Source organism: Pyxicephalus adspersus, chromosome 6 (assembly GCF_032062135.1).
Source record: "Pyxicephalus adspersus chromosome 6, UCB_Pads_2.0, whole genome shotgun sequence".
Lineage (NCBI taxonomy): Eukaryota > Metazoa > Chordata > Amphibia > Anura > Pyxicephalidae > Pyxicephalus > Pyxicephalus adspersus.
The window spans coordinates 12,594,553-12,621,887 of record NC_092863.1 but is presented as its reverse complement, the minus strand read 5'-3'; the positions used below and the strand labels follow the sequence as shown (position 1 = coordinate 12,621,887).

General features: G+C 38.3%; 1 protein-coding gene across 1 annotated transcript in view; it reads right to left on the bottom strand.

Moving 5' to 3' along the window:
* Window positions 1–5,216: 5,216 nt before the first annotated feature.
* Window positions 5,217–27,335, bottom strand: part of NSF (N-ethylmaleimide sensitive factor, vesicle fusing ATPase) — a 52,176-nt gene continuing 30,057 nt past the window's right edge. Inside the window, exons 5-21 of the mRNA XM_072414587.1 lie at window positions 20,859–21,025; window positions 19,603–19,710; window positions 18,760–18,835; window positions 17,549–17,704; window positions 14,867–15,066; window positions 13,970–14,135; window positions 13,807–13,881; window positions 13,528–13,715; window positions 11,980–12,075; window positions 11,721–11,877; window positions 11,490–11,623; window positions 11,182–11,248; window positions 11,017–11,096; window positions 10,793–10,927; window positions 7,472–7,585; window positions 7,269–7,324; window positions 5,217–6,457 (exon numbers count right to left, since the gene is read on the bottom strand). Of these exons, the coding sequence (XP_072270688.1) occupies window positions 6,430–6,457; window positions 7,269–7,324; window positions 7,472–7,585; window positions 10,793–10,927; window positions 11,017–11,096; window positions 11,182–11,248; window positions 11,490–11,623; window positions 11,721–11,877; window positions 11,980–12,075; window positions 13,528–13,715; window positions 13,807–13,881; window positions 13,970–14,135; window positions 14,867–15,066; window positions 17,549–17,704; window positions 18,760–18,835; window positions 19,603–19,710; window positions 20,859–21,025 (2,003 nt within the window). The 3' untranslated portion in view covers window positions 5,217–6,429. The remainder of the gene's footprint in view (window positions 6,458–7,268; window positions 7,325–7,471; window positions 7,586–10,792; window positions 10,928–11,016; window positions 11,097–11,181; window positions 11,249–11,489; window positions 11,624–11,720; window positions 11,878–11,979; window positions 12,076–13,527; window positions 13,716–13,806; window positions 13,882–13,969; window positions 14,136–14,866; window positions 15,067–17,548; window positions 17,705–18,759; window positions 18,836–19,602; window positions 19,711–20,858; window positions 21,026–27,335) is intronic.

The following is a 27,335-nucleotide window of genomic DNA, read 5'->3' as shown; positions in this document are numbered from 1 at the left end:
CATTCCTTAGTGTAAACCACCAATCTGTGCTTGATGTATGCTGTTAATTAGTATGTATTCATCCCAATTATTATGTCCTGTGCTGTACAGGTCCCTTCATTTTAGAAAGATACATGTAGGAACAGAATTATAGACACTGCCATTGCTGCTTCTAAAAATGGTGTTGGCCCAACAGAGGTACATAAGGGAAAGTCAAATCTGCACATTGTACTTGTTAAATCCAATCCAAGATTTCTGTAATCTTGTAATTATACCAAACATGCTTATGTTAAGTTTCAATTGGAGAAATCTGACTAGTACAATGAAATGTAGATGGAGTACACAAATTCTAAATATTAATTGGTTTTATTTGCAAACAAACATTTTTTTTTACATAACATGGTCAATACCCTTAGGACTTTAAAAGGCAAATATTAATTCACAATCCTTTTGGCTTTTAAATAATTGGTTTTATATACTATGTAGGTTTTCACCTTCAATCCCATCCGCATTGTGCTACAGTAAGTAACTGTCTACATTCCCTCCAGTAAGGTTTGCTTGCACAGACACTTCCCAGTTGTTCACCTTGTTATATGGGCTCCTGTTGTACATGGCCATTTTAGCATACCCCAACTGTTGTCACCATAGGGAAACACTAAGAAATGCCGTTGCTGGAGTACATGTAGACAGCAAGTGGATGCTGAAGATCAGCAGCACTAAACTGTAATAAAGGATGGCAAAAGGTAACAACAATTTGATTTAAAGAAAAGTATGCTGTTGGCTATAGCGCTGTGCATCAATCAGCATTCAATCATTCTCTTTCATAATGTATGTTTAACTGCCCTGCCATGGTAATAGCAGTATCCGTATTTCTGTTCTTACACACGTGTCTTTCTAAAATGAAGAGACTTGTGCAGTACAGAACATAATCATTGGAATGAATACATATTTACATCTCAAATACATGCATACATTAAGCATGAAAACCTAAATAGTATATAAAACCAATATTTAAAAACCAAAAGGATTGTGAATGAATGTATGCCTTCTAAAGTCCCAAGGGTATTGACCCTGTTATGTAAAAAAAAAAAATGTTTGTTTGCAAATAAACCAATTATTATTTAGAATTTGTGTACTTTAGGCTCCATCTACACTTTGTTGTACTAGCCAGATTTCTCCAATTGAAACATAACATAAGCACGTTTGGTATAAATACAGGAATCCTGCATTGGATTCAACAAGTACAATGTGCAGATGTTTTGACTTTCCCTTATGTACCTCTGTTGGGCCCAATAACATTTTTAGAAGCAGCAATGGCAGTGTCTATATTTCTGTTCTTACAGGTGTCTTTCTAAAATGAAGAAACCTGTACAGCACAGGACATAATAATTGGGATGAATACATACTAATAACAGCATACATCAAGCACAGATTGGTGGTTTACACTAAGGAATGCATTGTGCACTATATACATTGGCTGCCTTTCAGATCCTGAATTCACCTCGCTGTGATAGTAATAGAGAAATAGCATGAAAACAAAACTAAAGATTAGACCTTGATGGGAGCCTTAACTATCATACTCCAGTCTTATGTGATCTTTATCTGTAGGGAGAATATGTGTAATTTTATATGAGCAAGTGTAAGAGCAGCTTTAGATAAAAATAGGCCAAAGCCCTAATGTGTGGTGCTGGTCCCAGAAAACAATGGTAGATTTGTCACCTTGTTACAGAAATGTCTTATCATTTCAATGGGTCCAGAGTGGTGCAGAAGGGCTTTATTTCTATAGTAAACTCCCAGCAACCTTTCAAAAACTTGGATCCAAGTTTTGGATAGAGGAACTAAAGTTTAGAACTTTTTTTTTTTTTATTGCTGTGTCCAGACTGGGAAGAGTTCCCTTTACACGCTGTCCTAGTGCTGATAGAGAAGGCTAGAAAAATATTTACAAAGGCAAAACCAAAAAATTCCAGCAGTTGGGAAATGGTAGATTATTACCAAAAGAATAGTCATCAAATGTAATTGCCAAGCCTGAAATTATTGATAAATCAAAGGTTAGAGGGAAGAGAAAGCGGAATTTTTTGGCAAGGTAAATTAAACATGTCAGGGTTCTCCCCAGGCCCTTTTAGCTGGGTGCACCACCCGGCACTTTTCAGCACCCACCCGGCTGTTTTTGGGTGGTTACTAAAGAGTTTGGTCACAATACAGGGGCTGCCACCCACCGACATCTTCTTCCCACCCGGCTTAAAAAAATTTCTGGGTTGAGCACTGCGTGTGTATAATATTTTATATCCAAAAGAAAATATTAAAACCTAAATACAACATCGACTTACTATGCTAGTTCCTTAGCTAGACATAGTTCTCCTATATTTGTTGGTATATCTTAGCCCCGTGTTAAAATACGACATGGGGTCATAGTAGCATTCGCAAAAAGAATCTTTTGTCTCTTCCCAAGGCGTTTCGCCCTGAGGCAATATCCAAATAGTGGTTGGATTACTTGTAAGGAGGTAGGTGAAATGGAGGTTCAACTACTCAGTGCTCAGCTGTAGAAAACTTAAGTGATTAAAAATAATAAACATTTGTAAAGTTGGCTGCTACTCACAGACTGCACTGTTGGTTTTGTTCTAATTTTTGTATGGTAAATTGTGGTTAAACTTCTTTTTTTGACTTCTAGAATATTAGAGGTGGGATAGGAAAAATCCATTAGTATAAAGGGGAGCTATAGCTCAGAGTGGGAACATTTAAAGTATGAGCCGTTGTAGGGATGTAGAGAATAGTCTACACCAAAGGTTCTCTAGATGCCTTAGGAGTCCAAAAAATACCATGAGGGTAATATTGTCTCAAATGAGGTTTGAAGATAATAACGTTGGTGGATAGCGAGCAGGATGTCGTCAGCCAGCTTTAAATATGTTTAATATTTTCAATCACTCAAGTTTTCTACAGTTGAGCACCTTAGTAGTGAAACCTCCATTTCACCTACCTCCTTACAAGTAATCCAACCACTATTTGGCTATAAATTCTGGTCTCAAAATCCCTCAAAAGAAGCCTCAGGGCGAAAAACGTCTGGAAAAGAGACAAAAAAATATTTTTGTTAATGCTACTATGACCCTGTGTGCTATTCTAACACGGGCCTAAGATATACCAACAAATATAGGGGAACTATGTCTAGCTAAGGAACTAGCATAGTAGTACGTCCATGTATTTTTTAGGTTTTAAAATTTTCTTTTGGATATAAAAATATTATATACATTTTTAAATTTACCTGGCCAAAAAAGCCTCCTTTCTCTTCCTCTAACCTTTGACTTACCTGGAACTCCTGGGAGTTTTGTTTTGCTCTTCCTGTCCCAGTGACACGTGTTATCTATTTTTTTGTCTTCATATGACAAATAGGTGAGGGGTAAGTTTCTCCAGTGAGGTCACAGCAATTTAAGCTAAATTGAGATAAGGATAACATTATGTATAAAAAGTAGACTGGAGATAATTTAAGGGGACACTCAGTCACCTTTTTAAAGTGGTTACCTTACTGTAAACCTTTGTGGCTGGGATTTGTAGTCCCTCACAAAGGTTATCATCCGCTGTGAATGGATCAGACAACATCAGAATACAAAATGTCAGAGAGACAATCACATTTCAGTCTGATTTAACACAAATCTATGTGAATAGAAAGTCACTGACAAATACTGCTGAGGAGAGTTATTGGAATAAAATCTGCAATACAGCAAAACATGACACTATACAGCCTCCTATATGTCAAATAGTCTTAGATTTTATATACAGAATCATTTTTATATTTGTTATTTATTATACATTGTGTATATATCCTATATGAGGTAACTGAAATGATATATAATATATTATAAATATATATATATTTGGAAACAAAATATTTGTCCTTTCTACTGTTACTTAGATCTGTATTATAGTAAACGTTTATTTACAGATTTCTGGTTTTTGATCTTTTGTTTCAATTATTTTGCCATTTTGTTTTGGCTTTTTACATGAAATATTTATGTGATTGTGTAGTTCTATGGCAGGGAGTTCCCCTATTTTCCTTGCAATAAATGGAAGTGAAGGGGACTTGCGTTATGGTTTTAGGGATCCATAGGAGTGCTGCACTGTACAATCCTCACCCGTCTTGGATCCTTAGGACCGGCGCAGCAACATTCACTACCCCAGCACTCAGGAATTTGGAGAGTTGGGAAGTTTCTGTTGCATGGGCCTGAAAAAAGCAGCAAAGTTCCTAATGTTCAATCTTAAGATTATTGATTCCCACTCTGCTATATTTGCTAAAACCTAGAGCCTAGTAATAGCTATGAAGGTTTACTTATAATATATAAACGAGGCAGAATTTTTTTCAGTTTTGGATATAATGTGAAAGAATTAGATCCTCTATCAGGTGTTTATGGCTTAATCCCCACTGGGGAGATGAATGACAAAAAGTAAAGAGAAATGCAAAATCTGAGAGTTATCTTTTCAGATGAGGGAAGGGAAATTTCCCTAATTGTCCAAAAATATTAACCTGAGAGATTATAACTCTTCTCTGCTATATCCAAAATAAAAACTCTCTGCTATATCCAAAACAAATTGTGAAATCATACATTGGCATTAAACCTAAAGTAATCTAAGCAACCTGTGGAAAATTCCAGCAGCAATATCTGGTACTGTATGCAGGCTTTATCCACCAAAAATATTTTTCACTTGCAAAGAGATTCTAATAGGCTGAATCGAGAATTTCTGGCGCTTCAACCACCCAAAACTTCTCCATCCTACAGCTGTCCTCCCTATAATTCATATCAACAGGGAGAGACAAGCCAGAGGGGACAATGAAGTCCAGAAACCTCAATTCTGCTGTCCCTAATAGGGACCAAATAACACCTTGCAATGTTTATCCAAAACAGAAATGTCAGAAGTCACTGCTTGATTTCAAATGCTAAACCCTGCATTTAAAGTGCTTCTGCCAATATATGGGGGCTGCCATTGTTAACCTCTCATATTTTAATTATTATTTTATAAAAGTTTTAAGACCTAAAGCAAATTTAGAGAAGCTGTTCTGGCACTTATTCACAGCAGGATAGTTATGGGTCTGACCCCACATATTTAATGACCCCCATACTGTTTTTATGGCGCAGTCACTTTAAAGGCTCAGGCTACTACCACCACCATTTCCAGCACAGCTACCATGATACAAGACTCCATTTTGTTCCAAAAACATGGCGTACAACACTAAACTGTAAACCACAACATCCGATAAATAATCTCTTTATTGCAATGATTGTTTAGCATTAATAACCCCACAGAATAATAATTTCAACTTAAATCCACAATAAAATATACACATACTGTGGCACGGAGGATAAAACGTGTCTGTAAAGCAGCGGGGTTGGGAGGGAACAGCCACAGGGTCACATCACAAGTTACCATAAAAGAGGGGAAATACAGAAGGGAGAGAGGGATGACACAGAGAGAGAGGAAGGTGGATCTGAGCGGGCTAAGGGAATCCAGCACAGCATATTTACACCCCACTTGAGCATATTCAGTCCATAGAAACATGCAATGTGAGACAACAACCCCACAACACCTCGAAGTAAGTTTAGATCCTAACAAGTACTTAAAGTGTGTCCATCACTATGGAGTCTTATCTAAAGCAGAGCATAAAATGACAGCCCATGTGATGGTCACACTTTAACACAAATTACTTAATATAAACCTAAAAATAATAGCCTTTGTCTGTACAAGCTGGGGGGCTGAACCGTTTTCAGAACCACTGCAGCAGGAACTAAAGACAATGATATGTTGTGATGGCTTTTGCTTTGGCCATTTTTAATAAATATTCACACACTCTGCATTCAATACACAGTGCCACGGATCAAAAACACCAATAAATCTAGAAGCTGTACAGTCTGGACACTTCTTTAACAAATAAACCCTGCGTGAATAACACAAGGTAATTAAACATCAAGGATATGTGCCACTGCGGTGACCTCTGGAAAGTCATATTGACCACAGGTGGGTTCAAGTACATGGGTTCCAATATGGCTGCTGAAAGGTGGTTTGTTTTGTGCATAAAAACATCCGACAGCTATAACATGGAAGTCATCAGAAATAAAAATGGAATAAAATGACTTCATGGTAGAAGGTCACCTTGTCCATCCATCCCACTATAACATAATAAAGAATACAGAGTACATACCCTGGAGAGCTCTGACAAGCGAATGGTTCGGTGTGGCTGCCTTGTGCATTCAAATTATTTGGTAGCAGAATGGATGTGCGAGGCTGAGATGGTTTAACATTTTGAAAAAGCTTTCTTAGTTACATGCATGTCCCAGTAATAAGGGAGCCCGTGGTGTGCTTCATGATTTTAACCTTCCCAGGAACAGACGGTAGGGGGGTGGAATGTTACTGGTTCTGAAGGAGTGACGTCCTCTAGTGCTTTTGCCACAACGATAGGATGTCCAGTTAGGCGTAATCACGATGGCTCGGATCTCTGGAATAACAAAAAACAACTGAGTACAGACCTCTACAAACGCTGCTAATCCAATGGCTTCAATACTCTCTAGTCACCAAATATTATGCAGATCACACCCAATTATTTGTATATGGATTTATCATTTGCTACTCAGAAAGCAAAGTCAGGTATTGAACAATTTTAGAAATAGCAGACTTCACAGAACAAAGTTCCTTTAAACTGACAATGTCACCATGCAGAACAAAATCACAGGATCAGAAAACATTCAGCACTACTTCCTCCTCGATTCCAGCCAGTGACAATACAGGGTGCATCCAGCTATGGGAGCGCTATTGTGTCTACCAATCACCTGGCCTCAAGCATTGTCACATGACTTAACCCCAACATTATAGTCCCAGCTGCAATGAAGGGAAAATATTGGGGTATCGCTGGAAAGGTGAGCAGGGTATCTGTTAAGAACTTTGAGAAGAAAAGGCCTGCTCATCATTACATTTAAAATAAAGCACAATAATTCACTCTAAGTCTTTCCTGTCATTTGTACAAATGAGATAAAGCAAATAAACAAGATAGAAATTGCAGCAACAACCTTGGATATAGAAAGGCACTTCAGGCTACAAAAGAAGCTTACAGCATGGTGTGGAGCGGTAGGCAGGCTCCTTTTACATCCGTATGTTGTCCTAATGCACTATAAAACACACAGAATGTATGCTAAAGACAAAAGCACAGCACACTGGTAATTTTACCTCCCAAACAGATTGAAATAAAAAATACACAATTTCTGATTTATACAACAATTCACTCTTTCACATATTCCAGCCTGTATACTTACGAAGCTTCTTCTTTTAAGAGGGCAAGGAATTTGCTAACACGATACTCTGGGTCCATCTAAAGAAGAACAAAGAGATTATAATATTATAAGTGCAGGTAGCATACATATATCTGTTAATAAAATATTTGGCCACTAGATGGCATTATCCTATTATGTTCTGTCATTGACTATACTATATAGCAGCATTCTCTGTGTACGCTTACCTGCATGGACATTTCAATTAACATTAGCAGCTTTTTGATTCCAATGTAAACTTTTTTTCCCTTCACATGTTGTGCAATAACGGAGCGTTCGCTGTCCTTGAAACTACCCAGGAGCTGAAATTAACAAAGGTAATTGTTAAAACCTCAGCAAATAAAATACCATAATATATAGGATTTTGCTACCATTAAGTGTCCTTAGTCTTTAGGGCTGAATGACATCCCGCATCATTCACAGAGCCATGCAGCATCATCACACAGCCTGGACTCAGAAGATCACTGCACTGAATGGTGCCATATTGTAATCACCAATCAGTACAACAATAAAAACCAAACCTCTGCCAAAGACTTGGAAGGATTGGACAGAAGAACAAGGAAAGTGAAGGGGTTGTCTTTTTTTTACAATTTCAAGAGTCAGCTTTTAGAACACTAAATCCAGCCAAATTACAAATATGAATTCTGACATCTACACTAGCTATGACCGATTGACTTATATTACACACACACACACAATGAAAGTACAGTGGTACCTCGGTATAAGCATCTCCTCCTCCCTTCTCAGCACCATCCTAGTAGGCACTCGACGCTTCTCAGCAAGGTAAAGTGAGGGTAAATTTTCATTTATTTCATCTAATTGTTTTTGTATTTTAGTATTAAGCAGTGTTTAAATTATTTTATACAGCCGCCAAAGTATAATATGCCAATAACAATAGGATTTTTTTAAATGGGAACAGATTCATCATTTTCCTTTATTTCCAAGGACCTGGAACTAATTAAGGACTTATACCAAGGTACCACTGTACATCCTTTTTTTTTTCCAATTCTATGTTTTTGCAAATCAGGACAGAATAGAAAAACAAATCTAGTAATTAGACTTAAAGTTAAGTAAATACCACAACAACACATTGCCCCTTGTCATTATTTAGTTAACAAAAACAAAGTCAAAATGCAGGAGAAATATGCAAAAAAAAAATAAAGTACACCCCTACCACTTCCATAATGGGTATTAGGAGGGTAAGTAATGCAAACGCATTTGATTATTGACCAAGAGTAAGTGTGACCCCCTCTATAAAAGCCAATGTTTTTGGAGTTCGACAATCTGAATTGTTGCTGCCCATAAATCTGAGAAGAGTAAAAGACCATTTCCAAACAATTTAAAGTCTATCATTTTACAGTAGGGTGGAATTTTCAGAAGTGGAAATGTTCAAGTAGGTTGCCAATTTTCCCAGCAGTGGACATCCCAGGAAATTCACCCCACGTGCAATGCTCAGAAAAATTGTAAATAGCTGTTCACTACAGGCCTCAGTAAATATAGTAAAAGTTCATTACAGAACAATCAGAAAAAGACTGAACAAGTATAGATTATTTGGAGGGGGTTACCGGGAGAACATGGCAGCATGGCTCAAGTAAGCAAATTTACATCTGAACAAACTACAAGACTTCTAAAACTGTCATTTGGCCATAATGCACAGCATATCAACACAAACCCCTCATACCAACCGTCAAGTGGTTAGTGGACCATGAACTCCTTATTATACCAAAATATTCAAATGTCAGGCAATATGAATAAAAACTAAAACCTGGCCGGAACTGGGTCATGCAACAAGACAAGGATCCCAATCACATCAGCAAATCTACAACAAAATGCTAAAAAGAAAAGAATGTTGCAAGGTGATGTAATAGCCCAGTTAAAGTTCATGCATCAACCCAATATAATTACTGTGGTGGGACCTTAGGAGAGCTGTGCATTTAAAAATGCCCAAAGGCTCAATGAACTGAAGAGTGGGCCAAAATTCCTCCACAATGATGTCAGAGAGACTGATAATAGCATACAAAATATGATAACTTCAATATATTGCTGCTAAAGGTGATTCTACAAGCTATTAAAAGCATGGGGTCTACTGAGTTTTTCACACATTTCCTCTCCATCTCTCTTCAGTTTTGTAAATAATGCTATGGTGGAATCTGTTGTTTTACATCTGGTGTCAGATTTAAATAATCTTAGAACCTTCTAAGCAGCAGATAATACAAAAAGTAATTGTCCTGATATGTAAAACCCTGCATGCGGAAAGAGCAGTTTTTGCAGGATAAATGGTCGGGCCTCACCAACTAGAAGCAGGACCTGTCCGCCTTTCTTTTCTCCCCAGTGTGGCCTTTCTTTACTAAGTCTAGATTTAGCTCTGCAAACTGTATGTGAAGTCAGCGCAAATTATTTGATAATAAAATCATTGACTGAATGCAGGATGATTAGACTCATGCTCAACTTAAGTGGGTAAAAAATTGCAATGACCAAAGAGAGAGATAGGGATAACATGAAGCAGGAAGAAGAAAAAAAGGCAATGACATTCCAGAAACTGGGAACAAGTAATGTGAGGAAGTAGACCATCTGTGGGTGCTACTATACGGGGAGGAGGAAAGTTGTGATGAAGAAGCAGCAATGATTCAGTTCTTCACACCTAGAAGCAGGAGCTGCAAGAGGCTCAGGATGAATACAAGGCTGGTAACAGTTGCTGGCAGTGAGAAAAAGAAAACCCGCCAAGATCCAGAGGGATGGTTTTGCCTCTCCAAAAGTTGTTGTATTTTGATGGGGTAAGATAAGGGAGGACAACACTGTCTCCATCAATGGCAAACAGGTGGGGTCTTCTGTGATGTAGGCAGTCTGTGTGAATTGGTTTCTTTTAAGCTCCAATAGACTCCAGACCCCAGAATTCAGGTTATCAGGAACAGGGGCCACTATTAGGTGATCATTTATTTACTTATCTAGATACAGGGGAAAAATGACAAAGCTTCTGCCACCATTCCAAAATTCAGAAGAAAATGTGGAACTTTGAGAAGGTGACTCCAACATGAGTTCCTTCAATAGAATAAGTCACTACTAGTTTGTCTACTTCCCAAAAATGTCCAGAATCAAATTGCAAGATTTTTCTTCCAATGACTTTGATTAGGTACACCAAGCCATGAAGAATCCAAACTAAGGTATCATTCCTAGTCCTGAGTTCAGATTCCACTAAAATTAATATAAAGTTGATTTTACATTCTCTTAATAAAAGTGATGAGATATCCTCTAATGATCACACAGATATATTAACCGGAAACTAGGAAAAAACTGTGTTTGATGAAGGCAGGGAGAATTGATTGTAAGCTCCTTCAGGAACTAAAGTTAATCATTTTCTGTTTTGGGGGTTATCTAGGGAAGTGCAAAGATAGGAAACTCCAGTAAATTAAAACCTGATTGACTGCTGTGTGTTAATACTTTCTGGATGTCCTCCCAGCCCTTTGCAATCCTCAATCTGAACTTGCCCAGGCTACCCCAGATATGCGTACCTCCAGAGCTTCCATAAGCTGCACTCCTGTGCAGATATTTGGAACTTGGATGGTTGTACTAAAAGCATCCAACATCTCCATCTCTTGAAGGACGTCCTTTCGGCTGGTGGTGCCGATGATCAGTAGTTTACGACCCTGAGGACAATACAATAGTTAGCTCAATTGTAGCAACAACTAAATAATGGCAACATTGCATGGAAATCTTTCTCTGAGTATCCACATACTTGAGGAGGGGCTTTCTTCAAGAGCACAAGCAGAGCCTGAAGCACCAGATTGGAGAAACGTGGACCAATCGGCACATAATCTACAATAAAGGATCGGTAAATATTAAACCAAAAGAGTTCACTGATGTTGTGTTTTGAAAGAATGAAGGGTGCAAACAGTTTTACCTAGCAGCCTTTCTATGTCATCTACAACAACGCAACTCAGCTGGGACTTGTAAGCATCATCAAATATCTGGGAAGAAATAAAAAAAAAAAAAAAACATAATAAATATTACCACATGAATTAATTAATAATGTATAATATGTTACAAAGTGAAGGAAAGGACAGTTATTTTATTTTTATGGTCATGCAATATTGGATATTTAAAGCAAAGAATCACTTCTTCTTAAGTAAATCATCTTCTTTATACTCATTTCATCTTTTTAGGTAAAAACTTCAATGCACTCCAAAATCACAAGATGAGGCTAATTACTTTTTTGATAGCTTGACACTTGGCGGTCTCTGAGAAGCCAATCATCTTCTCTGGTGAGCAGATCTTGATAAAGGGGAAACAGGATTCCTCAGAGATCTTAGCAGCTAGTGCAGTTTTGCCACTATGAGGAGGACCTACCAAAGAACAAACAGAGGTCAGCAAAATGAACAACATTTATTGCCAATTACATACATGATCACACACGGTACCTTCAAATAAAGTTGTGAATACCTTCAAGCAGGACACTGACAAGTGGTGTGCGGTCGCTGTTCTTTGTCTGTTGAACAAGCAGTTCTCCGTCCTCCAAAACACGGGTGACAGGGTCTCCCCACTTAATGATACCATTCATGATATAGCTTGCATAGTCCTCTTGGTTGGTTCCAAAGGCCTAAAAAGGAGTATAATGGCACATCAAGCAAATAAATAAGGGAAATTGTCTTGCTTATTAATGGGGGGAACCGATCAGAATTCAAGTCTAAAGTACACTTACAGGCTTTATGTCATTCTCCAGAGATGTTAAGAAGTCTCCCCTTGTTACTTGCAGGCGTTCTGCCTTCTCCATGTCAACTTCAACTTTGTTGGTAGCCTAGGAAGAGAGGGGACATTTGTAATGAACCAGTCAATAGAGGTGCTTGTCGTGACGTTAAATCATCTCAGGACGAAAATAAAATGGGTAAATCTTGCAAGTAGTAATATTAAAAAGAAAAGGAAAACAAACTAAGCTAAGCGCCCTACATGTCTAATAAGGATATATAGGGAGGAAAGCACTTCCTGTTTAGAGCACGGGGTGTTACCAAGTTTGATATCTACAGAGCAAGAGCTGGTTGGAATCCACTATACCTACAATATGCTGCAGGTAGCTGACTAAGTGGAGATTTTGCACTGTGTTCCCTATTCTACAGAAAAAAAAAGACTGAGAATCATATCTGGAACAGAAGAGACGCAGACAGACTCCATGCCAGCTATTAAGGTCAAACAAGTGGTTACACATCCCACACGGTGGGTAGATATTGTCAGGTGTTGAAATATTGGGAAGATTAAGAGTGTGGAAGAGACTGGGGCAGTATTAGTAAACCTTGCCGCTCCGAAAGCGCTTTCTAAATGCCAACATTAAATTCAACCTTAATTTTTTAATTACACAACTATAATTTAATTAGCAAAATTAATTTACCGCCACTTCATCCCTCATACAAAGCTACACAGACAAGCAGAAATGTGCCAGGAACCGGACCAAGGTAAACTGTTTTTCTGAATAGTAATTATATCTCTGGTGCACTTGTTTCTACAAATCTACATTCAGTATGTGCTGGATAAATATGCTTGGCCTTACTGTAATGTAAACAAACATCACAAAATATCTTGATTGGCTAAAGCAGGATAAGTTTTGCCAGTCTTTGCGACAAGGTAACCTCTCCTCCACCTGTATCACTGTCTGTATCTGTCTGTCATTTGCAACTCCTATTTATTGTACAGCACTGTGTAATATGTTGGTGCTATAAAAATCCTGTTTATTAATATTAATAATATTAGAGTATTGGGTCTCCATGCAGCTGGCACTGGGAGGTGCCTGACACATTAGGAGCTTTGTTTTTCTCCCTTATGCCACACCATAAGGCTTACTATCCACCTATCCTCTTCTCCCATGATGAAAGCTTTTACTGGCCACACTGCTGAAATGTACAGTTGTTATATGAAGACACACCAAAATCCACTTCTGGAAATCTATCTTCTGGAAGTATGTATAGCACAAATGTTTAATATTGTTTTATCATTTTAATTATTGTTGAGAAACAAAACTTCAATATCCAAAAAATATTCTGTTAGTAAAAAAAACGCAATATTTGCTAATCAGGTGGATGCAAATCATATCTGTGGCAATGTCATATGGGACCAAGATTGTAGAAACCCTAGCAACCCCTCAGATGTTTACTTTAACTATTTATTTCTAAACAGAGGGGCAAGGGCTGGCTTCTTGTTTATGAATATGGCTAATACAAATGTCAATACACAACAAAACAAGTCACAGATCATGTCCCACCTTAATATGCCGATTCATGGCAGTGGACTGGGCTGCTCTGACAAGTCCTTCCAACTCAGCTCCACTGAAGTTCTTGGTCTCCTGGGCCAGCTCGGGAATTTCCACATCCACGGCTAGTAGACCGTGTTCTTTCATGCGAGCGGTGTGGATATGGAGAATCTGCAGGCGACCTTTCTCATCGGGCAGTCCTAGAAAAGACCAGAAAGCACAGACATGTGAATGGGGAAACAGAGGAAGGGTTCAATCCCCAATAAAAATAAATAAAAAAATCACACCCACCAATCTCCATTTTGACCTCCAGCCTGCCAGGTCTCAGGAGAGCCTCATCTATCAGGTCCGGCCTGTTGGTCATGCCTGTACAGGGCACACAGAAGAAGAATGATAGAGATAAAACTGCCACAGTCCTGAAAGAGATGCCACTTTCTACTAACTTCAATCTTACCTATAACCAGGATGTTATTAAGTTGCTCCACACCGTCTATCTTAGATAGCAGTTGGTTAACCACAGTGTCATGAACGCCGGTGCTGCCTGCCATGCTGCCTCTCTGCTTACATATGGCATCTATTTCATCAAAGATAATAATGTGCAGCCCACTGTTGGCACCAAGCTGTAAGCAAATAAAAGTGGATCAGAAACACACGTTTATTAATGACTTAAGCTTTAATCAGCGATATGCTTGTACTGAAAATTAAAGTAGCCATTTTCGGCTCTAAAACAAACTCATTATTTATATTATGCTGTATTTTTATATTTTAGTGTTTGGCAAATGAGATTCTGAAGAGTTAAATCACCTGGCAGTTTATTGGCTATATCGGGGAAGTATTTGTGGGATCCCTGCATTCTATGGCATTCATGGGGTTGTGGTCATTATGAGGGACCCCCACTCTGCCTGCTGGACAGTTTATGTTATATAATAGCTACCTCAGTATATAAAGCTTAAATTACCACTAAGATATCATTGTACTTATGTTCACTTATACATTTTACATATATAGCAGTCTAATACTACTTCTACTTTTACATACCTGTAGCCATGGCCCTACCCCATTCTAGAGAAGGGAGGAGTCTGGGAGGAGTTCATATAGATAGCTAAGAAGAACGTTAACAATAACAATGTATAGATATTACAAATTAGAACAGGCATAGACTATAAAAGTAAACAGTGTTAACTTGTACTACAGTTTGGAAAGGATCAACAGATTTTTATAGATGTGACAAAAAATCATAAATGGAATATTTAAAGTCCAAAAATGGAGAAGATATGAAATAAATATTAGAAACAAAGCTTAGGGTTTACTTGAATTTCATTTAGCATTAGTCAGTGAGAATGGTACTCACTCTCCTTTGTTCCTCTTCAGCGTCAGCAAACAGTTTTCGGATATTAGCCTCAGATTCTCCGACATACTTGTTTAGAATTTCAGGGCCATTGACAACTTTAGGTTCACGAGCATTCAGCATTTTGCCAATCTGTCGAGCCATGAGGGTCTTACCACAACCAGGAGGTCCAAAGAGAAGGATGCCTTTCACGTGTTTGCACCCTATAGGACAAAGCATAACATCAGCCTACACTGAATACAAATCATTATTTTCTCCAAAAAGTTTATAACAAGCAAAACTTTGGTCATATTTTTCATTTGCCAAGAAATAAGATTCCCTGTGATTTTCCCATACTTCTGGTCCTCTCCAAGCACGATGTTGCATTATTTGAAGATGAAGAACAATAGAACAAGCCAGGGCTGTCCCCTTCAGGTACTAAAACTGTTCCTGTCAATGGTCTTTTAATAAGTGATATGGAAGTGCTGATCAAATGGAATTGTGAATGACCCGAAATGACCATGACAAAAATCTAGTCTATATGGACCTTTACACCTACAGGTGCAGGCTCTAGAGCTTCCATCCTGGCTATCAGGCCACTGACCAGGAACAAGCAGGATTAAAGTTCAGATTGCAGCCGCAATGACCTTGTTCCAGGTCAGTGGCCTACTAGGCAGTAGTCAAGATAAGGGTAAGGCTAAACTAAGTTAACAATTACATCTCCCAATGTATAATCAGTCTAGTAATTGTTATTATTACACAGTATTTATATAGAGCCATCATATTACGCAGGGCTGTTCAAAGTCCATTGTCGTGTCACTAGCTGTCCTCCAAAGAAGCTCACAATCTAATGTACCTACCTCAGTCTTTTTTAATACAGGCTAAGGTAAATTTTGGGGGAAGCCAATTAACCGAACTGCATGTTTTTGGGATGAGGGAGAAAATCCATGCAAACACAAGAAGAACTTGCAAATGCCATGCAGATAGTCTCCTGACCGAGATTTGAACCTGGGACCTAGCACTGCCAGGACACGTACCTCTGAGCCACTGTGCTGCCCATGGTAATGTTGAAAACCAGTAACCAATGACCAAACAAACTCAGGAGAGGGACACTTCAGATGTGCAGAGAGACTAAAAAGAACACAACCTCTTTGTTTTGCAAAATACTTTGTTGTTTTATTTTTTATAACTGATAAGAATTACACACTGTTCTATGGTCTGCAAAGTCTGATGAACTTTGATAGGGAAGAGAAGCTGCCATCCATGCACTATGGGCATTTTAATACCGAGCTGTGCTGACAGGTGTGTTTTGGTAGAAGGAGCTGCCTGTCATCCCAGTCTAATCCTGGTAGATTGTGACCTTTCCCTTGCACACAGGTGTTGTTTAAAAAACACAAAGAAGGGGATAAAATCTACAATACAAGACCCGATTGCTCAGCATGGCTTGGGAAAGTCATTTAACGTCTACTTAAAATAAAGTGAAAGGGTTAAAGATTTCACAGCGTGTTATACTGCATATATCAGATGCACTACACACAGGACCCCTATCTTAGATCCCAACATTTATATAAGAAATATTTGCATTTAAAACTAATTAGTGCATCAAAAGCCAAAACTTTTTCACTCCTCAGACATTGTTTTTAGAATAGCTAAAACGATGTCTTTTTCTTGCCGTCTGCTATCCTTTGAGCAGATTTTCCTCCACTTCTTGGATATAAGGAAGCAATCAAACATTCAAATAGGGAACAAATTAGATCAACATTCTCAAAATTTTGTTTCCCAGCAGAAATTGGGGGATGATACTTTTGAAACAAAGACATTGGCAGCAAAAGAGTATTTACACTTTTCTTTACAGGTAACAGTTTCCGGGGCATAATAATTTCCTTAGCAGCTGCCAGGGAGTGAAGGATCCCAGGGACAGGGAGGGCCCTAACACAGGCCCTGCCTGTGTCCTCGATGGCTCTCCTTCCCTTGCAGATTTAGATATCTGGCACACAAATGTGGAAGACACAGTTGGGAGAAAATAAAGGGGCAGCTGGTGGTCAGGAAAAGTAACCTGCGCTCCACAATCTAGGAAAGGGAGGCATAGAGGAGGAGATCAGCTATTTGGGTTTCATGGAGAGGTAGGTGTATTTTGGAGAGTGTTTAGCGAGCAGTGCACGATTTATTTCTCTAACTTTGGTATTGGTGGCTGAGCAAAGTGTAAAGGACACCAACTCGTGTTAGTGGTAATTGTAAAGAAAAGTTCAGTCTCAATATGTTGGCGTTATATAAATCCTGTTTATTATTATTATTATTATTATTAATAATAATAATAATAATAAGCAAGTACAAGTTCGGACTCCAGTCAGGAGTGAAAGATACACTGGATCCATTACCTGGATATAAGTAGGGTAGATTATACCTTTTCCAGGACAGGAACAGAGCCACCTTGACCACAATACTAGACTGCATTTTCTTCTCTATTAGGGCACCGTTTAAAATGGAACTATAGTCCCACAAGTAAAAATTATGAATTTATACAATTTTTTTTTATTTTGAAGATTCAGTTCCACTTTTGAGATATCAGAATATCACAGCAACGTATTACACGTAACCTGTACATCTTTATCTTATACACAAAATGATACAGAAACAAATACAGTAATTTTCAACAATTCATATATTATCCTCATTTATAGAAGTCTCCTGATCTACAAGACTTACCCATTTGCTCCACAATCTCTGGAGGGAAGACCCTTGAAGCAAAGGCTCGTCTAAAAATATCAGAAAATTCCTTGTCCAAACCTCCAATGCCCATCTTCTCAAAGTTCCAGTCAGGGTTGATGATGGACTGGCGATCTTGCTTGGTCTTTGATTTACCTGGGTTTAGGAGACACAAATCACAAGCAGGTTTTATTTAGAAAGTGAAACAGAGAAATAAATATTAGAAAAAATATATATCTTTTTTTTTTTTTATTTAGAGGAGAGTTTGACTTCCCCATTATATATCTAAACATATTTTTAAACTTTATTGATCTCCAGATTTATATAAAATCTCATATAGGGGCTTCACCGGTCCCAGCTGCCCTCTATGAGGCAGAAAGAATTAAGGGCTAATAAATAACTAAAAGGGAGCTGAATAATAGCTCATGTCTGCCCTCTTCTGGTGGAATTTAGATTGACAGATTTTTTTTTGAACATTTTAAAACCAAATCAAAAAATTGTGTTTATGTATATATTTTCATATTACATGCATTAGCATGTAAGGAATCATATGTAATCACATAATTCCTAATTATCACAAATAATTATTTATTTTGCCACCTGCTTCAGGAAGAGGCAATAGAAGCTTAATGTGAATATATAATAAACCACACAGTGATGTGAATAGCTTTTGCTCATTAAATGGTTAATTACTAGCTTTCAGTTATCCTGACAATGTGATGAATATTTACTTAGCAGCTTATAATGGTTTTGCTAATTGCTGCTCATCAATCAGAGAGGCTAAATATTGCAAAGTGGAGGAGAAAATCCTCATAGAACCAAGAATAGTAACCTTTCCTTTAACCTCATGTAACACCACCCCCTCATTAACGCTTACATTAAGCATCATATTAAACCTCCCAGTAGCCATAACACTAACCTGCCCTGCCACCCCAGAATTAACCTTCAAAACCTTGTCCATTCAGGACCCTCTGCAATGAAGACTTACCTTTATCAGCATTATCCCCAGATTTTTTTTTTAATCTGGGAAGAAATTGTGGAAGCCCCTGTAATACATTTTTTATTAACCACCCAAAAACAGGCAGCTGGTTACTGAAAAGTGTCTAGTTCATGTACCCAGCTAAAAGAGCCTGGGGAGAATACTGCTTCATGCAGTGAAAGATATTGGCCCAACACCACAATCTATCATTTTACAATACAGAATAACTTACCTGTCAGGGTTAGGGAGGAGTTGTCTGCCTTTTCAAATACCACTTGGCTGTTTCCCACTACCAGACCCACTTCAATCTATGGAAGCAAGAGGACAGATCAACATCTACAACAAAGGGCTATGTGCTGTGTTATGCCTGCCCTTACTATTATTTTTATCCTTTGTGTCACTGAGCTTACAATCTAATGCAACCTTTTCCATCTTTTTAATGTGAGAGAACCTTTGCAAAAACTTTCAGCTCTTGAGGGAACCCCTGCTACAATCACTATATCCACAGATCACAGTACATTGGTGTGGTGGACAGCAGCAAGAATTCCAGCTTTGGTGGAGGTCAAATAGCCCTTCGGTATACATCAGCACTGTATAAAACATATCCAAAGGGAATCTGAAGATAAAAACTCAGAGCTAAAAGGCCACAGGGCCAACTATTTAGGCCAAAAGCCCGCCTAAGCCATCTTGCCTTGAATTTGCTGGAGACCACGGTAATATTTATTAGTCTCCAAAGATCAATAATCAACAGGCATCCCACCACAATCTGTATGCTGCTGGCTTAGAAAGGTGTAAAATAAAAGTAGAGAAAAAGACTGGCAAATTAGCTTCTTCTTTTTGAACTCCCAATAGAGTACAAAATGCAAAAATGAATCAGATTGGTTGGTAGGATAAAAGAATTGCTCCACCTTCAGACACCTTTACACAAGTCTGATACAGTTTTCTTTAGCTAGGGATAGTTTTTTTAATGGAATTGCAAAAATATTGTTGTTAAGGAAAAAAAAGCAAGAGAAGATATTAAGATAAACGTCATCATAATGTTTCACCAATGCCACAAATAATACTATACCCTTACCTTCTGTCTCTTGCCAGTGGGCTGCTCCCCCCTTAGAATGCTTGGATCCATCCCTTCAATGTCCTTCACCACCAGCCCAAACAGTTTCTCATTGAAAGTGAACACAAGCTGCAGACAAGGAATAAGGGCAAAATGTTGATGCAGATGAAAGAACGCATTTCATTAGGGGAAATTAGGTAAAATTACCAATAAATAATTTGCAGCATCTTAGGCAAGACAGTGTTGGTATAATCTATAGAAGATTAAGACCTGAACATTAAACAGACTCCATCACTAAAGAAAACCAATGAGAATTATAATAATATATAATAATCTGAATCTCTATGTAAAACAGCACAGCCTTGTCTCTCAGGGATTGCTTGAATTTTGATGATTACCTTGTATTTACTTCCTGACAGAACAGACACATCAGAATGAAGGTCAGGCTTAAGGCCATCCTGTTTTTAGGGTATAAGACTCATAAAGCCATCATAGAACAAATAAATTAAAGACTTTATTGATTGAAGATCACTCATATCCTAGACAGTGCATTGAGTTCATGCAGATGACAGGCAAGCCACCATAGATGTTTTGTAGCTGGACACCAAGCTGATATTTCGGATGTAAAAGAAAAAACAAGCAAATAACAGCACACACTGCTATTCCTGTTATCAAAACACCTTGAAAAGAAACCTATTTATTATCACATACCTACAAAGGCCTGTTCCTGAATGATTTTCTGTAAAGCTTTAATACAAAACAATTTGGGCTGCTACACCCAGGTATTGATTCAAGATTTGTAAATTTAGCACTGTGCATGCTCTGCGTCTGCGTAACTGAAATGTACACACACAGACACAAACACACCGGAGGTACCCAGTCTAAATATTATAACAAAAACAGGCAATCCACCTACAGAAGTTAAAAAGTGCAGGTCAAAGAATAAATCTTTCCTTCATGGATTGCTGAATATATCAACCAGATTCTTCTTCAGAAGAGGAATCAGGTAAATAATGGGAAAGCCCACATGCCCGGAAATATTTCCAAATGATAAGTAGGCCTGGGTCTGGCTGTAAACATTCAGGATATCCAACATGTAATAAAGTCTGTGTCCAACCTAAGGGTTTCTACTTCTACTTCATCCTTTATGAAATAGATAGCAAGGTTCAGGATGGTGTGCACTGATGCTGCAACAAATAAACAATACTGCTGAAATATAGATACAGTAAAGATTAACAGTCAATTATAAGGGGGAAAAAAAATTCCAACAGCTATACCTGCTGTCCAACGGAGAAACCCTGATTATTGAACTGCTGGATAAACTCTCCGGCCATTCTGTCTGTGTCATAAGGGTTAACGTCCACGCTCTTCTTCTGCAGAAAGTCAATTTCGATGGTCATGGTACCAATACATTGCTTGGTCTTGTCAAAGTTGTAGATTCCAACTGCAAAGAGCATAAAACAAATCATGGAACTATCAGCATTGATGTGCCTACACTTGAGAAGACATTGCTTTTGGCCTTACTAACTATTTTTTCTTTAAACACCGCCACAGAGTGAATTCTTAAAGCAATCTTCAACAGAAAATGTGTATGTAAACCCTAACAATGATTGTCCTTTATTTGCTCCCTTTTGATTCAATAAGTGTGCCAATTGAATTGGTTTTCTTAAACTTGCTAAATAGGTGCAAACAAATAGAAGTTTAAACTGCCCAAAATCCTGTGAACTGAAAGCCTTTGCTGCACTAATATCAGCTACCATTGTTCCCGGATCTCTCTGTGGACTGTACAATACCTCCATGTTAGAGAGTGGGAGGCATTCTGTACTTGTAATCTAGGGCTGAATTTATACATTTTTCACCCAATAATTTAGCCATATTTTTGTGCACAACTGTTCATAATCACAATTGCTCATTTCAATGCAGATTAAAATTAGGACTTATTCTGCCACCTAGAAATAAGGGACGAAAACCCAGATATAAATAATGCAGCCACCACCTCTGAAGACTGATAAGTTTCAAAATATACCTTTTTTCCCTCCTGTGTGAAGGTTTCCTTCAGTATTAATCATGAAAAAAGTCTAGGTACCTTGGAATATGAACCTTGCTGAAGCAAAGGATCAGAGATCAGACTAGTTGATGCTCCAAGGTAATAGTGTAAAGGAATAGTTTGCATCGTCTTGCACTTGTTGATAAAGTGGAAGATTTTTATTTTTTTTACATTTGTGATGAAAGTAAGGACATGGCTTCTTTACAATAAAGCATAATATTTGTATAATGTTAGGCCAGATTTCATCAGGGCTTTTGTTTTACTCCTCTATAACCAGAATTGCTTGTTAGGGAATTCTATGAGAAGAATGCACCTCCTGAAATATGTAAGAAGGCAGGGGGGTGATTTAGCTTATAAGTATTTACCAATGAAATTTCTGTGTAAGGTTTTTATGGACTTTTATGTGCAGCGAAAAAGACTTCAGTGTCTGTTTTGCCACCATTCTCCACGAACGTTTATATTGTCAAAGTCAAACACTGTACACAGCTGCTATCTGGTAACACAGACATTCACACATATGATCCCACGTTGTACTGTGTCTTTTTCTACCTTTACCCATCTTGTTTGCAAACCTTTATGACATGCATTCTAGGCCTGCACCCTGCATGGACAGGGCACATTTTATCTAATTCAGAGCACAATACACCCTGGCCTTATGCGGACCATGTGTTAAATAGAAGCATGCTACCTCCATCTAGTTAATTTCCTGAGTGCTCTGTGACATGATAAACACACTCAATGCTTGTTTATTGACGTGGTATAAGATTTAATGAACGCAGAAGATCATTAGATAATTAGCAAGATGGCTGTACAGTACACAGGGGGGTTTCCGCAAAAGATGCGCATATTACAGTTCTACAAAGACGCCAGAACACAGAGACCCAGGTGTTCATTCTAATACTTATTATTCTTACATTGTTACACGCTATTCGCACAGCTGCCCACATTAAGGTGGTTTTTACAAAATCTGCTTTAATGTTATTATATATAGAATATATAGGCTCCAAGTCCACCCCTTCTCCTCCGTTTTGCACCGGCAAGTTCCTTATATTTGGGTTCATCAGGTGCTGTACAGTCATCTCCAAAACCTGGCCTAGGAAATGTTTGGTCTACCAATTCCATCCAATAAAGTCAAATGCAAATGTGCAGAACCCCAATCATCAAGAGCCATATCTTGTCCCTTTAATCTCTTCCCTGGGTAAAATAGAAGAAGATGCTGCCAAATGCTCATTAGATTTACCCTTGCAGACCTTGGAATGCCTATATATATATATATATATATATATATATATATATATATCCCTTCCTATATCCCTGGTACCAATGTCAGGTTAATCTTGCAGTTGCTCTGCAAATGGCTCCCACAACTACATAGTCTCTATGGAAACCACACATTTCTCTTCTGAATGCAACAAAAATTGCTTTCCTATCCCTTAACATCTCCATTGTGCACACAGAAATGGATCTTTTTAGGTGTAATAAATCCTGCACGCACATCTACACCTAATTAGAAGAAAAAAATAAAAATAGATTTGCTTTTTTTTATATTTATAGATTTAGCATCCTCTCTAACCTATCCTCAGTAGATATAAATCATTATAATAAAGTGATAATAAAAAAATGATGCCCTGTACTGTGATATGGTGATAATTGCACAAGTATGGAGCAAGAAGTGCGTGTCATTGATCAGAATGTCTGTGTTGTTGTGACAACCATATTACAGTCTTCCTTCTGTTTTCGGTGGGGGCTGAGCAGATGCCACACCATTCAGATATGGAGAAAGGCAGAGAGTGCAATCCGTGAACGAGCTCCGAGCAGGGAGAAAGGAGGGGCGTGAAATACTGCATTGGCACAGTTGCAGGGAACATGGGCATCTTAATGAGATATAAAGGACATCTGCAGACCAAGCCTTTCCTTTATCACAGCAACCATCTACGATCACTACACAATGCACAACAATTTTTGGATTTTACTGCAAAAGACAGATGGACTGATTTACTAAAGGAGTGGAGAATCTTCACACAATAGAATGTGCAACTATTTACTGCAATATTCCCCATTCCCCTTTAGTAAATAAGCCTTTCTATCTACAAGAATAGCCCACCAAAAAATTACAGATGGAGCCTAGCATGCAGAGTCAGCCCTGGATATCTTCTATATCTTGGATGTCCCAATAGCAGGATCATTTTTTTTATCATTCAGTCCCTGTTGACTTTGAAGTTTTGGGGATTCTCCAAGTACTGGTACCACTCCTTGCCACCCCTATTCATTCCCAATGGGGCTGTGGTAGGAAGACATTACTATGCAGCCGTTCCTGGTGTAAAAAAGCAGTAAATGCATCGCAACCTGGCCGCAGGAGTGAACCTAGCCTTAAGGGTCATCTGGGAGAAAGCTAAAGAGAATAAAAGTTAACCTAAATTCAAAGATTATGTAGTCTGCCATTGGTGACCCTGGATTTATTATATCCAGCTGGCCTGGTTGGTGTACCAACTGGGACAAAGCAAGCAGTTCATACAAATTATAGAGTTTAAAAGGCTTAGTGGTAAAACTTTACAGTTTGCCACTTATGTATAAACTATCTTTAGTGCAATGCCTCTTGTTGAGGATTAGGCTACATATACACACGCAACAATTGCCGTTGGAAACAAACGATTAAGACAGGCCAATGACGCCGAGGAACAAGGAATGTCGCTGAAAATGAACGACCGCCCTGGCGGATTCGTTTGGTATGGAACGATCGTTCTATATCTATCGTGTGTACTGTCGTATAGTGATCATGGATGGTTCTACAGTACACTTTCCTAGGACACGTCACTTCCTGCATCGTTCAAACAATCGTGTGTGTACGTTATTGGTGGATTATATTTGGACGTTACAATTGTGAAAAATTGTTGATCTGTCCTTAATCGTTTGTTTTCTAACAATAATTAATATTGCATGTGTGTACCTAGCCCAAGTAATAAACATACTCCTTGAATACGTGAATAACAATGTGCATAGCTAAAAGTTGTCAACCCTGGTTGTGGCGGACAGCTCTGATCCCCACTAGAGAACTATTATGATTGGGTGCCAGTTATAATATAATGATCATATGAAAGACAGGAAAGCCTAAACTCTTTCGGTGTAATATGGTTTCAGCTTGTGGATACCACTGAGGCCTGTAGATCTGTAGACATCTGTAGTATGTTGTATGAGGTCTGCAATATGTTATATGAAGTCTGTTATGTGTTTTTTTTATTTTTTTGCCCACTAGCCAGTTTATGATAAAAAATAGTCATTTAGATTTCAATGCCATGTGGACACAAAAGGATTAGTGCTGTGTTAAAGGCACTGAATACACTGAAGAGCCAGACAACAACTGACAATGTAAAACACAAATGCGGATATGAAGCTGTGGCTGGAGATAAGGCACCAGGGTGAAGCTTTGCTATAGTCTTCTATAAGTGGTATTGATTTGCATTAATACCACAATTTCCCACAGGAGATAAGTGCACATTGGCGCCACATTGTTGCTCCCCCAACACTGCATCACATGTCAATTCTACATCTATGCAGCCTGCAGAAAACACCAACCTGCAAGCCTCATTAATAAAATAATATGCTGCCAACAACATAAGCGCCAGGATTTATCATGGGCAAAACTAAAGATATTCATCACGGAGTGTACCTGTAGGTGTTAACTCTAGCACTGTTTAACAATTATATGATCCACACCTTCTTCATAATGAATCTCAGGATAAGGTGTCACATGTGCAATCATAGCCTTTTTCTAAGTGTGCCATATGTGTAATGCAACTCCCAGCATATACCAAATACTGAAACAGCACAGACTAGGTAAATTTGGCAATCTTTGCTTTAATTCCTCTATCCTGAGCAGCACATATTTACTTTTCCTACCCCACTGCTCCATAAATACTTAGGTATGGAAGACCATGTGACTTACTTCATATGACAGGGCTTTACGAAAATGCATTATATAAAATAAAAAAAAAGGACTTTATAGATTTATTGATTTTTATTTCAGCATTTGAGTGTCTGCCAATCTCAGTGCTTTTATAATGTGTTAATCTAATATATACTTTGCTATATAACGTGGCTGCATCTTTATAGCAGGGAATTAGCAATCTATATTGTGTTATCATCCATGACAAAGATGAACAATACAAACTGGGAGAAAAAAAAAGCTCCAAGTAACTATTTGTATTTCATACCCTGCTCTAGCAATATAGGTTCTGGTTACCATGGCCGAAAGCCACAGGTTAGTTTGCGTGCTGCAATTCCAAATGTTTTATGAAAATGTATATCTCTTGGGGACTCGAATGCTGGGAAATCTAGGGCTTGGCTCTTACTCCTTCCACTCCAATTACAACTGTGTTGGATTTTTTTTTCAAGTAATGGAAAATGCAGCTGATGGCAGCAGACCCAATGACTGCGGTGGGTGCCAGAGTAAAAAAGAAGTGACGAGAAATACCCCCGAACAGAAAGTAATATTATTTTGCAATACACAAACCCTACAACTGATGTTATGATGACAATGCAGCTAGTTCAGCACCCTGGAGAGCTCAGTCCTCTGCATTATATGAATGCCAAGCTAACTGGACTGTGAAGCAGATCTTACTTCTGCTATGGAGGAGGAAGCTGTGCCAGTGATGGCTACCCATCATTGCATTACAAAACCCATTAATTTTCCTCTACAACCTAATTTGCCCCAGGGGTAACAAGGATACTTAAACACCAAAGCCCAGGAATATTAAAGAATGCAATGCAACAGCTGCTAAACTCCAAAAGACAGTATTTTAAATACGATTGCAGGATACACACAGGCTTCAGAATGGTTGCTGTAGATAAGCTGTTCTTCATTTACTTTAGTTAAAAAATCAGGCCTTCCTGTTAAACCAATGACCTCTGCACAGTGGTTACCAAGAAAATGTTCCAGTCCCCTGGGTGGCATGGTATTGTCCAGCCCAAGATTATAGTGATGTCATTATGATCAGGCTAAATAAAACACAATTATGAGCCAGGCTCTTTACATAGAGATGTGCAGGATCAGAAGATGAACTGCAAGCACTACTGGGGAGAAGGACCTGTTAGAGGTTAGCCATTTTCCTAAATTTATTCATTTTATTTGATCAGTTACATTGCAGTGTTTACTGAATCTCCATCCAACATAAATGCAGGATATGAATAAAATTGTGGGATTCAGAAACCTTTCGAAATTCCCATCACCTTGCAGCCGTCTTCCTGGGCTGGGCAGGCATTTTAAGCAAAACCATCTGCTACCCACAAAGCTCTAAAAAACATACTCCACATGGGCACTGCCATCTGTTTGAGAGGCAGCAACGGGTTACAACTATGAGCACAATGTAATCTGTTTGGAGAGAGGACAGATTGATGTGCTTCAGTGGAAGGCCCCGAGTTCAGCTCATCAGCTGATTGCACACAGATTAGAAATTATTATCTCTGAACAACCCAGTCTTCCCAATTCACGAGTCGACACTCTGCTTTCCAGGGGAATTAAATCACCTGAGCATTTATTTGAAGTATGATCACAGAAAACACTAAAGTGTTGTTTATGAAGCTAACTAATTAATAAATTGATTTGAGAACATTTTTTTTATTTTAATATTTTAGTAGCACCTATCTCATTGACTTACATTATCTTTGGGAATTGTAGAAACTGGGGTGGAACTAATGCAATAAAAGCTTC